Source organism: Pezoporus wallicus, unplaced genomic scaffold (genome assembly GCF_028554395.1).
Source record: "Pezoporus wallicus isolate ANWC-B61680 ecotype Strahan unplaced genomic scaffold, APGP_CSIRO_Pwel_v1 contig_13850, whole genome shotgun sequence".
NCBI lineage: Eukaryota > Metazoa > Chordata > Aves > Psittaciformes > Psittacidae > Pezoporus > Pezoporus wallicus.
This window is the reverse complement of record NW_026635243.1, coordinates 600,324-613,232: the sequence shown is the minus strand read 5'-3', so window position 1 is coordinate 613,232 and position 12,909 is coordinate 600,324. Positions and strand designations below refer to the sequence as shown.

At 46.4% G+C, this 12,909-nt stretch overlaps 1 protein-coding gene across 5 annotated transcripts in view; it reads right to left on the bottom strand.

Annotated features, from left to right (window-relative positions):
• The window catches only part of MYO1H (myosin IH), a 37,109-nt gene that overhangs the window by 17,799 nt on the left and 6,401 nt on the right, over positions 1-12,909 (bottom strand). The window contains exons 1-2 of one of the 5 annotated variants that reach the window (XM_057412970.1): positions 10,033-10,156; positions 9,752-9,845 (exon numbers count right to left, since the gene is read on the bottom strand). The exons of 1 other annotated variant lie outside the window; for it this stretch is intronic. In XM_057412970.1, coding sequence (XP_057268953.1) covers positions 9,752-9,763 — 12 coding nt within the window. In that variant the 5' untranslated portion in view covers positions 9,764-9,845; positions 10,033-10,156. Of the gene's footprint in view, positions 1-5,546; positions 5,713-6,358; positions 6,458-8,127; positions 8,264-9,751; positions 9,846-10,032; positions 10,157-12,909 lie in introns of those variants that run through there. 3 more of the 5 variants (XM_057413001.1, XM_057412963.1, XM_057412995.1) reach the window with 3 other exon arrangements.

The window sequence follows — 12,909 nt, the reverse complement described above, 5'->3', positions numbered from 1 at the left end:
GATGTTCTAACACTGCATTTCCCACCCTGGCCCCTCCCTGCTTCTGGAGCTTTACTAGTTTTGTGCTCACCTGGTACCACCATCAGTAAGAGATACCCCTGGCCTCACCAGTGCACGTTACCCCAGCAAGGTGCTGCTCTTGTTAAAGGATTATTTTCCTTCCCTCACCACCGAGGGGTCAGGAGACTTCTCTCCTGCCTATTGAGATGCAAGCAGTAGGAGAAACTCTCTCCCTCACTACAACGAGCTGCTTTTCCCACAGGGATTTGTCTGTCAGCACTGACACTACAAGGAACTATGGCAGATCACAACACGAATCATGAGATGTGCAGCTCTGGAAAAGGGTCAGGACCAACAGGCCACGTTCTTTGGTAACATCTCTACCAAATGAGACCTGGCAAGGAACAGTTAAAAAACAACTTAGAAGCAATTCTGCTAAATTATCACTTATCTTCATCAGAGGCTCAGAGCTTCGTTTTCCAGCAGGCTCTGAAGTTAATTACTGTTTCTTTGGTTTAATGGGGCATTGAAGAGAAGAGATTAACACACAGGGAAAGAGGAGCACCAGTTTGATGCCAGTGCTAGTCTGGAGGCACCAGAAAAACCCAACCCAAACCTTGCCATGCACACAAACACAGAGGGTGAGAGCCTCAGCTGCACACACTCACACCGGGTCATCTTTCAAGCAGCCAGATCCACAGCAAACTGCCCTGCAAGCACCCCACTCCAGGCTGAGTGGGGCCACACAAAAGGCCACCCATTCCACCGTAACAGCAGCAAGTCTTCCACCCCGACCCCAACCACCCCAACCTGCAGAGACGCTGCAGTTCCTTACCACCACCCTACAAAAGCAGAAGGGTTTCCAGCTCACCCGTGCCTCCTGCTTTGCCCAGCCACAGCATGTCACCTCCTGTCATCGCCTCCTCCGACCCGCGCCTCTCCCAGCCAACGGGGCTGAAGCTCTGGCCCGCTGACACCTCGGATCATGTGTCGGGCTGTCTGCTGCTCCCTCCTTGGGCAGAGATGCCAGCATCCTCCTCGCTCAATGAATTATCCAACATGCTGTCAGCACTCGAGCTGCGAGGAGCTTCATGCCGACAGCACCGCATGACGAGACTTTAAGGTCTCGCCAGAAGACCAAAGACCGAGCCTGAAGATGAAGTGATGAGCTCCAGCCTTCCCAATGGGTAACTTGAGCAAATCCAGGTACAAAATACATCACCCTGGAGAGGCTCCTCACCCCCTGCCCGCAGCTCCCGGCTTGGCTCCCCACTAGAGGTCACTGCAAAACTCATTTTACGTCTGCAACTTGGAATTTCCATGGATTATCCCTTCTTTCATGTGAAACGGACAGTTTGCGCCCCTTAAAAAGGACTTCTCGGGTTGGACTCTGACTGCCAACCACTGCTACATGCTGCCAGTTCTTTCCCCTCTGCCCAACTGTCAAAGACAACAACCCAGTCGTTGAAGAAGACAGGCAAAGGGTAAGATCTGGGGAGCTGAATCAGGCAAAGGCATTTGTGACGTATCCTCAGCTAATAAATACTCATTATAAAGAAGAATATCCAAAACTTACAAGAAAAACCTCTCTGTAATATATATCTCCAGACAGAAGTGGAAAGAAACACCCATCTAACGTGTTATTTAGAATCATAGCATCACAGTGTGGTTTAGGTCAGAAGCAAACTTAAAGCTCACCCATTTCCAACCCCCTGCTATGGGCAGGGACACCTTCCACTAGAGCAGCTTGCTCCAAGCCCCTGTCCAAGCTGGCCTTGAACACTGGCAGGGATGGGGCATCCATTTAGAACCATCATGTTTTGGTAACAGAAAGATAACTTTTACCAACAAGAGCACACTCACATTATTATCTCTTGTACAAAAGCTTCCCATTCCCAACTCCTCCAAAACTCAGAGCTTTACGTAGCACTGGACACAGTGATCCTAAAGCACAGTCCAGGCAACTTGTTCATCTGTATCCAGCTCGTACCCCAGGACACCCAGTGTGATACCAAACTTTTATGACCTTTTTTGCCTGTTCTTCTGTTGCTACATCCCTGAAACATAAGCAAATAAGACTCCTGCCACAGGAAGGGAGCGCAGTGAGCAGACATCTCTGGAGCCATCCAGTTTATAATAGACAGGGGAGTCTGAGGCTTGCTCAGGACAGATGGGCTTGGAGCAATGTTGCTAACACAGATTCCTTTGGAAACGTCAGAGGTCTGTTTTGGAAATACTCCTTTAGTGCAAGACACAGCTCCTGACCCAGTCCTGCTCCCTGGTGTGCAACAGGAATTTGCTCATTAAGAGCCCTCAAACCAGGATGGCAGCACTGCAAGGACTGCAGGAAGGGAAGCCCTTGAGCTCTGCTCCACCTTCCTCCACTCAAGGCTGTCAAAATAAGCTGGCCAAAAGGGCAGTGACAGTGCTTGACCATAAAGAGTGATAAAGGAAGATGTTCTGCAAGAGCCTGCTCAGCCAGGTCAGCAGCAGAGCACGGGCAGGTCTGAGCAATCACATCCCTTCAACTCTGCACCGACCTCAAGGTCAAGACTGCAGCATGCCAGTGTGATGCTGGAAGGGGCTACAGGCAGCTGCCTGCACGGTGCCTGCTCCAGGAGAAGGCAGGACCCCATCCCTCCATCCCCAAAAGGCACCCACACCAAAGAAGTACTGGCAATAGGAACCAAAGAATAAGTGAGCTCAGAGCAACAGGGAAATACTTTACAGTGGAAACCTTGGCTCGCAAGAGTTAATGTGTTCAGGGTAATTTTCAGATGAACAATAACTGCACATAAAATGGATTAAACCAGACCAGATCTCCCCCAGGTGACCAAGTTATGGTCATCCCATTGCAGCAAAGCCAAGAAGCCGAGATGATTTTGAGATACCCCAGTGAGACTGGCCCCTGTATCTATCTCCAGGAACCTCCTTCACATTTATAATGAAACTAAAACGCTGTACATTGACCATGCTTGGAAATGCAGCAGCAGCACCGTGGAAAAGGGACACCTTGAGTCTGTAATGAGGAACTTGGACCATCTTGCACACACTGTCCAAGGCAAGAGAATTCATAAATACAATTATACTGCGGGAAAATTTACACATTGTAACCTAATTTCTTTTCAAAAGAATACAGAATAAGAGGGTTTTAAGGTTAATCAACAGCCTAGGGAAATGCCAACAGTTCTTAAGGCCTCTTGTCTGTCTCCAGGGCATAGTCTGCTATAGACTTGTTAAAGGGTGACTGTCTGTCTTTCTCAATAGAGGAGAGGTCGAGGTGAACCACTTCACTTTCATAAATCAAAAGAAAGAAAAAAAAGTGAGAAAATCTCCCGAGTTCAAACATTCCTTTAAAGCCCAAACTTTAAATACGAAATGGGCTTCATGGCTGCCATTTTGAAAAACATTAGTTTGCCAAAGGACCCTTTTGATTTCTATTCGAACTGCGAGCGCTCACAGATAATCCATTGAGAATCAAACCCCCACAAAAGGCTTCCTGAAACAATCGCGGCGCTGGTGAAGGACAACATTTTTGTGCCCAAAAGAAAACATTTTAATGCGCTACAATCCATTACACATATATTCCTCCATTTCCTTTCAGTAATTATTCATTAGAAAACATTTAACGTCACTGCAGATTTCACACTGGGCAGTCTGCACACAAAGGAGAAGAGTTGGCCCATTTATAAGGGGCTGAGGCCGCCTTTTCTCATCCGAGAAACTCCGAGGCGGGGGGGGGCTGCCGGACACAACGGGCAGGCTAAATTGTGCGGTTAACGGTCAAAGCCCCCCTGCCTACCCTGACACTCATTTAAAGATGACGGGGAACAATAGAGATTTGTTCTTAGCAACTCTTTCTTGTTACGCGGGGTCTACCCGGGCTGCGCCGCGCCGGTCGGGGCATGGAACCGGTGCTGATGCGCGGTTCCACCTGCCGCCGCTCGCTCCTCTGCTCCCCCCACTTTCTCCTGGCCCCGCTTTAACACAGTGAGACAGGTAAAGGGTATCATTAAAGAGAGTCCTATTCAGCACGTCAGCTCCAATAAAACAATCGCCTGTCGGGTTAATATGAGCGGCTCAGAGTTGGGGGTAGCGCCTGTATGCTTGCGCTTCTGGGGCGGGTTAGGAGAAAATAGCCCTTCTCACCCCAAAATTCCCAGTTCACACCAGTGCCGCCGGGTTACGGTGCTGGAAACAGGCACCGATGCGTTCGGGCACCTGACCCGAAGCATAAAACACTTCTTTATCACCTTTTATTTAACCCAACTGCTAGGAAAGCTCCATTTGCTTCGTCACCCCTCGTGCACCGAGCAGAGCTGCTGCCCAAAACACTGCTTATGGCCCCACACCCCAGCTACTCTACCCGAGGGGAGGAAAGCAACAACGATCAAAGCTCACATGGGAGACTTAAGACACTCTAAACCCCAGCTACAAACCCTGTCAGGCCAGAACACAGACACTTGACTCGTGCTTTCTCTGTCATTGCTTTTTAGATATAAACGCCAGAGTTTTCTTCTGACATGCTTAGGTTTACCACTGCTGCTGGAGCAGAGGCAACCCCTTCATGAATCCCGAATCTGCATTAACTGCAGAACAGGATGTCTTATTCAAAAGCATAAATTGTTGATCAGCTCCACAGCGTATCCCCCAGCTAACAGAGCACAGGATTCCCAGCTGGAAAGTTAACATTCAGAGTTAAAGCTTCTGGAAGTAAGGAAGAGCAGATGTATTCAACATCCAGGAACAGGAAGGACAGTCCTTGAGTATCTGTCAGTGCAGATGTTACTGAGAGAGCAGCATTGAACAACAGTATGTTCACATATTGTTATTTTCACAACCACAAATCTTCATTCTTATGCTGTAATTCCAAAATAGGAAAACCTCATGACCCCCCAGTGCAGCACTGCTTTACAGAAACACAAGTGTAAATGCCGTGATGGCGAATTCAAGTCCTTGAGACAGTCAGAAGAGAGAACTAGAGGAAAACTGGACCCAAATACACACTTCTGGGCACAGTAAGAAGGCCCCAGATGAAGTAAGTATTGGTATCACATCTCCCATGGAAGCATTGCACTGCAAACCCCGATGATAAAATCCTTTGGGTACCAGAAAGCAAGGAGAAGCTGGCCTGTGCAATCACTCCTCTCGAGGGAGGTGACAAGTCAGCATCAAAATCAGAAGCAGACAAGATGAAGGATGTGCAGGACAACAAACTGCTGTCCAGAAAAAGGTTACAACTCACATTCCCATAGAAAAGCCAGGCTTTATCCTTACACAAGAGCCCCCCACCCCCTCCAAAACCATCCGGATCTGCTTTGATAACAACTTCAAACCAGTAACTTGCAGAAGCTGCAGCACAAGATGTAATTCACATGAATTGCAGCAAAGGTCACTCAAATGCTCACGTTGATTTAGAACATGCACTTGCTCTGGGCCTGGTTTGTCAGGCTTGAAGCAGCAGCCGATGCCAAGGCTGCAGTTTTGCACGCAGGAGCTCAGAGGCTGCACCAGAGGAAGCTGCAAGCACAGGCTCATTACGTTACCTGGTGTAAATTTACTGGCAGTGTAGTGTTTTAGCAGAGCTGGCAGCCACAGTAGAGCAGGAACATTCCTGGGAATAAATAGCAAACCTCCTTCAAATTGATCCAGAAAACATCTTTATCAGACCTTCCTTGGTTTAGTTTTCCTGGACCCCCTTGAGCACAAAGCACTTTGCTAACAAAGACAAACATGAAGACGTTAGCAACAGGACACTTAAATCCTTCAGGTAGGAAGGGTCTGGTCATGGTACCTATGAGGAACTTATCACTGCTTGCGGCTCCAAAACCAAGCAAGGGAAAAGGTGAGCACCCTGTGTTGACTAGATACAGCAGTGGGGACAGAGAGGAGGGAAAAGGAGCAGCACAGCAATCCCTCTTTGAGCATCCAAGTTCCTTTGGCTCCATAGCAAGCACAAAAGGTGTTGTAGGGACCTCCAGCACGACTCAGCCATCACAGTCAAAGACAGTTAATCTAGTTTTGGTGTTAAGTAAAGATCAAGCCTCCCCAAGCAGTCACATACAACCACCAGGCTCTCTGGTGTGCATGCAAGCCCCTTCTCCACTGATAAGATAAAAACCCCTCTCTTCTCCAAGCAGGTGAAATTCAGCTCCTTCCTTCCTCCTTGGTTATACCATCCTGCCCCAAACACCCTGGAAACTGTTCTACCCCTCTTCCTTCGAGAGGAAAGGTCTGACCTGCTCCACATAGAGCAGGTCAGACACAAGTTTAACAACTTATCCCTCCTCATTTAACCAGAGAGCCTCATTTTTAAGCACACATTAGCAGAAAACTTTACAAAGAGCTCTGAACTTACCCCCGCTCCTTCCATATTGTTACAAAAAGGCAGCCTGAGGAGAGGCAAGCCAAGCAGGAGAGAGAAAAATAAATTCCTGAAACACAAAACTACACCCTCAGCGTACAATCCATCACCAGGCAGAGCTGGCTGGAGGCAGAGGTGACTCAGCTTTTTGCCCTTACTGCTAAAAGGCTACAGCACAGCTGAAGCAGGGAAACTTAATCATCTGAAACAGGCAAAACCTGTTAAAATAGGTAAAATGGGTAAGTGCAGAAGTATGTTTTAAAGGAGCAACAAAACATTAATCACTTCTTAGACTTCATCCTTAACAAAATGAGCAGGCAATGCTGCTTCAGGGTTTTAGGAAGGAGAAACGCAGGTCCCAGCTGTTTTTTCTTGGGAGGATGAATAAAAAAGGAGCAGGTTTAACATCAGGAGGGGCGAAGCAGCAGCGTGGGGTTATGTGACAAGAGCAAAGAAGTTTGGGTTTTATTTTTGTCTGGTAACTGTAATTTATGTCAAATATCTGTTTCCTCATGTAACAGTGGGGAGGAAAACTTCCACAGCAAAGTTGCAAAAGCCCCCAGCTACTGATAGCTGTTAGAGAGTCTGGATCTGTCAAACAAACATGCCTTAAAAGGGGAAGGGAAGAATTAATTATTGTTTTAATTGGATAAAATAATTCCTCCTCTGGCAAAAAAAAAAGTATTTTCAAGCATTCTTCAAGTATTATTTAAAGGAAATCCCTCATTCCTGTACTGGCACAGTACCTATCACATCCCATGGGTTCTTCTGTATCAATACTGAGGCTTGGATCTGTGAGTGAGGGGCTCCGTTGTCTCTGTTTTCAGCCAGACCATGCACTATTGGTTTGCAACAAGGACAATCACAATGCAGAGTAATAAACCCGTCAGTGTTGCAATAAGCAAAACTTAAATTGATGTAAGAGCATCACTGCACAGCCAGGCACCCACATCACCTGCCTGTTCAGCAGCCAGCACTTCAACTCACCAAAAGAGATCCCTCCATCCCCCTCTCTGCTACTATGACACATTGAAGCAAACCCACTTTCACTCCATGCTATCACCAGACATAAGATTTGGAAGGAATTAACTACAGCTAATTAAAACTTGAATCCTCTCTTGCCTTTGGTCACTGTATTTCTCTCTCTGGCTCAGTGCATGCAGCTCAAATGTTACTTTCTGACTCTATCACCTTCTACTGGAGGACAATTCCCTTACTTCTCTTTGGCTTCAGCATCATTTGGTCTTCACGGCGCCAGCTGCAGAGCTCTGTGTCCACTGCTATCCCCTCCCGTTGCCCACAGCAGACCACCTTCACTCCAGCTCCTCACCACAGTGACTCAGTGTCCCTCCTTGCTTCAAGCCTCCCCTCCCAGCCTGCACAGGCCTCCCTCTCTTCCTGTGCCAAGCTCTCTCCAGCCCAATGACTTGATGGAGCAGCTCTCTGTGCTGCCTTTCAACCACGGTTCTCTGAGGACACCACAACTGACCTTCACAAAATGCATCGTGTGTGAACTCTATTGTCCCCCCAAACACAGACACTTCAGTGGGGAAGAGGAGAAAAGGAGGTGCAAAGGAAGCCCTTTTCTTCAGTGGGCTCAACCCACTGATGCTCAAGAAATAACTGGAGGATTAACCAAGTTATCTACAACCAAGCAGATCACAAGATCTTCACCACGTCATTCATTTGCTTACGAGTCAGCTCTGGACCAGGAATCACAGAATCAGCTAGGCTGGAAAAGACCTTTCAGATGTCAAGATTACCTGGCTGCCAGTCCTACAGAAACTGTCACCAGGTTTCGTGATGAGATTTGATGGAGACTGCTGGAGGCAGAGTACCACGCCAATACTGTGACCACTGTCCACACAGGCCAGCTTCAAAACTTCCTAAGCACTTAGAAAGACTAAACTGGACTATTTAAGAGACCAGATTCTGTTAGTGATGCAGTACTGCTACAGAGGTCTCTCAGAGTTTTCCCTGGAAGTTTTGTTATGGGAAGAGAAAGTCATCAGCAGAGACCAAGAAACCTGTAGCCTAATGGCAAGAGCTGTTAGAAACCTGTGAGTTTTAATAGCTCGCTGGAGAAAAGCTGCTTTGATCCTGGACTTCCATCTGTCATCTCCTCTGCATTAGCATGCAAGAGAGATGTCACCCCAGTTACAGCTTTCAAGAACCTTCTTCTTTGTCGAAGGCCATGAAATGAAATTAGCCAGCAGAGATGGCAAGTGAACATTCATGGTACACAGGTATCAAGGATAAAAGTTGTTCTTCCCGCTGAAGGCCCCTTGTCCAAGCTAAACATAACACAACGCTTCTGCACCACGAAGTTCTTGATATTTGTGACTCCATTCTATCAGTTGTGTGCTTTAGAAAAATATTATTTCAAAGTCATTATAGCATCACCTAGCCTATGGAAATGCACTACTTAAATATCTACTAATGCAGTTAATAGAAATATCCTATGGAGCTACATCTCCTGCTAGCTGCTAATGCATCTATCACCACAGCCACTAATAATGAAAGTTACCTGGGTATCCATCTTGAATGCTGTTAGAGTCAGCTCTTAACAATTATTCCAGCTAAACCATTCAAAAGGTGCTTTGAACTTGTTTAAGGTCCTTGGTAACGCTGCGCAGCAGGCGAGGAGGCTACGTCCTCACCCGAATAAAGCACCATTAATAATTCACTGTGGGAGTTGGGGACTTGGTCCTGTGGCACCTGCATACACTTAGTGGCCACTTTTCCAAGATAAGAACCAGAAACTCTATCTTCCTTGAGATTACGTTGCAAGCACCGGTGATCTTTGATGTGTTGGTTATAAGCATTATATGTTAATTGCAAACTACTGAAATAGGTGAGTGCATCCACCTGCTGCATTATAGCTGGCCCTGGAGTGAGCCCCATCCAGGCTGTGCCAGCGTCTCAGAGCGAGTGGTGGGTGTGCATCTGCTAGTGCACAAACTGGGATGTCAGAGGCTGTAGGAGCTGACACGAGCTCGATGCCTCAAGGTTAATAATGTATATTCTCTAGGTTATAGGATCTCTCTTCCCAGGCTGAGGCTAAGACATGCTTAAAAATTAAAAGTGCAGATATCCTACAAAGGAGGAACAGGTGCTAAGACTACACATGAATCTTTAATGTGATTCCAATTCAGACTAAATTTTACCAACTCTCCTGCATTGCTGCAACGTCTGTGATCCCTCCACCTCACCGTGCAATACTGCTGTCCCCTCTGACAAGGATACAGCCTTCCCCTAAAGAAAACAGAACCTAAAGAGTGTTGTAATAAATAAATACTCAACTCTCACATTCGCATATTGTATTCTCCCTTTTTTTCTCCAGGGTCCTGACGTGTTGTAACCAGATCTGAGGAGAGGCACTCCTACCTCTGCTGGCATCCGTGCTGCACCGTCCTCATGCTCAGTCCCACACACATTACCTGATGAAAAATAGACCTCGAGCTCCAAGTGTTCTCCAGAGCTGCTTAAATAAAGACAGAAAAAACATTTATTAAAGTCTTTCAAGATTTATCTAGCAAGATATATCTACCAATTCATTCCCCGTTACGTATTGTGTGGTGCAGCTAAAGGACATGTGCATATTTATACACGAAGCACAGCAAAGCAGAATGCAAAGCTATGCACAACGAAGAGTGAGGAGTGCTCACATGACAAAACTGAGCAGCAGCAAAGGCTCAGGCTAACAGTCCCCCAGACTGCCTTCTGTAGCTCCTGTGCACACCTGCCTCATAGGGAATGCTGATAAACACTGCAAAGCCACTCACTTTAGATCTCAGGCACCTGAATAATAAATAGATGAAAAGTATATAAATGATGCACAGATGAAGAGAATAATACATAGATGAAGAGTATATGAATGTGTATTGCTGACTTCAGGGCAGAAACTCTGAGGAAACTCATTAGTTGATGTATGACAAGCATTCAGAGTGGAGTTGACTGTGTCACTGAGTGTTACAAGAGATGGAAAACCAAAGTGGGCTCACACCCAGTCGAACCCTCAGAACTAAGTGTTACACTGATCCCTCACAATCGCTTATTTTGCTGACAGGAGCTTTTGCACCCATCCTCATCTCAAAATCCCTGGTTTTTTTTTACACACACAGGGAGGAATGTTTTCAGTAACCTGGCCTGGGATGTTTGATGGGCTGTGGAGCTGTTACCTTGACCAACAATAAAAGTACTGTTACTCTTTCTGGCAGTTACAACCTTGAAGTCGCCACCAGACAAAGTATGCAACAGATCTCTCCATGCCATCCACTCTCAGTGGGGAATGAAGGGAGTTAAAAACAAGCATGGAATTAAAAGAAGGAAATCATATTCTTTGCTGCCAAATGCAAAATGACAATGTTCTGCTTGGAGTCAAGTTGCTCTGATGGACAGATACTGATGGGGCTCTCCAAATAGTCTTTGCAACTCAGGCTTGAAAACTGAACCCAGAATGCTGCTTTACTCCAGTGCCCACATGGGTGAAACGGAGATGGGAATACTGCATTGCATACAGACAGTTCATGGAGGTCTCTCACCCAGGAAATCATTGCAGTGTGCCCTGGACTAACTGCAAGCACAGCACTCGGGTACCTGGGCTGATTACAGAGGGAACAGTTCAGTGGCTGGAAGCAGCTTCATGCCGCAGTACCTCTGTGCAGAGAGATCACCTTAAGCGATTACTTATTTCAGGAGTTCAGATTCCTGCCTTCCTGTGACATGATGAATGACTTTTAAGTAACATAATATCTGGTTTCCTCCTCTCTCACACACCCATTTCATTGCCAGCTGTCTTCAGTGACCAGATCCGAAAGGATTGTTTGCAGTCAAAAGGGAAAGAGAAATACTTTACCGTGTGCCCAGCCTCCTCTTGTTCATATTTAATTGAATTCCTGCTGGTGTTAAAATAGTTATCAATTATTCACCCATGTACTCATTCATCCCAAACATCCCGAGTGATAAACAGGACTGCTCTGCTGCTCTGCTAAAATCCCAAATACTTTCATTTTCCTTTTTAATCTGTTCTCCACATCACTGCAAGCTGGCTGGTGAATTATACAGGCCTGTCCTGTATATATTATTTAAAGAAGAAAGCAGGCTAGCAGGCAAGGTACAATAGCGGTGCTGTGTCAGAAGGTAGCATGGGGCAGATCCATCAGCTTAGGACCTGAGTCTCTCCCATCACTGCTGGGGCCGGTGATGGCTGAACAGCACTGAGAAAAAACTCCTCTCCTTTCAACCCAGCAGCTCAGAGCCCTCTTTCAGCCCCAGTTTTAACATTTGAAAAGAGTATTTTTTGACTAGCTAAATTAAATCCTCCACATCTTTTGTTTATAACCCACATTCTTTCTGGAGCCAGTTGAGAGGAAACAAACAAAGCAGACAAAAAAACCCCAGAGGGAACAGGAGATAATTTGATCCTGGTGAAACACAGCGCAACCGCAACCTGCTCCCTGTGAGTCTCTCCAAACCACACTGTGCTTACGTGGTAGTGCAGGAGCCCACGAGCAAATGTTTCAAGCTGCAAAGGCTCTGTCATTGTAAGATTGGAATACATCCTTTTCACGTTGCGTATCAGCACACTGAGCAGCAGATGTGCCACCAATACACGACTACTTGACAGAGCCAGGGCAGTCCCCCTGATAGCCAGCATGCTTTACGCTTTTAAAACCTGCTGAGAAGAGACTGTTACAAACACAAGCCTTTTTTCCTTCCAACTCTTTACTATCAATCCAGGATGGCCAAGACAATCCATGTATCTTACACTGTAAAGCGCACAAGCCATGGAACCATGAATGTAGCCCATCAAAAAGTTCGTCTTCACAAAACAAACCTGAAATCATGCAGATGTAACACAACCTACTGAATGATTCACTCACTGCCCCGGGTTCCTACCTGTGCCATGGGACTTGTTTTACATTTGAAGTTTCACTGGCATCACTCAGAATGGTATTTGGAACAGGAAAATCCACCTTCCCAGGGCCTGGGTCTTGTGGTCTTCTCATGGATTTGGCATTTTAGGAAATAAAACAAAGAAGAGAAAACATCATGTCTGACAAAATGTTGTCTATAACTTTGTCATCATGCCATGCAGTACAATAAACCCTTGCTCTTCTCACTTCCTTTTAAAATGAACACATCCTTCTGCTTGTACTTGAAATGAGGAGGAATTTCTTAGAACAGGGATGTAACTCAGGATTTCACCCTGAGCTGGAAGGCATTCAGGAATGTACCCAGCAAGCAGTGCTGGGACTTAACTGGAGTGCTGGGCCAACCAGAAGTTAATTAGTACAACAAATATGGAAGTGATATTTTTGTCAGCTTTGTTCCTCTGCTAACAACAGAGGGGGGACATGTAAAGCGTTTTAGCCCTGTAGCTGAAAAGGGGTCATTATGGTCCAGAGAAGGTGTCTGTCAGCCCTGGAAGCTCTCTGCTGGCTCCATGCATGTCAGCCCAGGAGCAGTGGCTGTGCATGAGCAGAGGGGCTCAGCACACAGGACACAGCTTTGTGAGTGACGACAGAAACAAAATCAGGTGG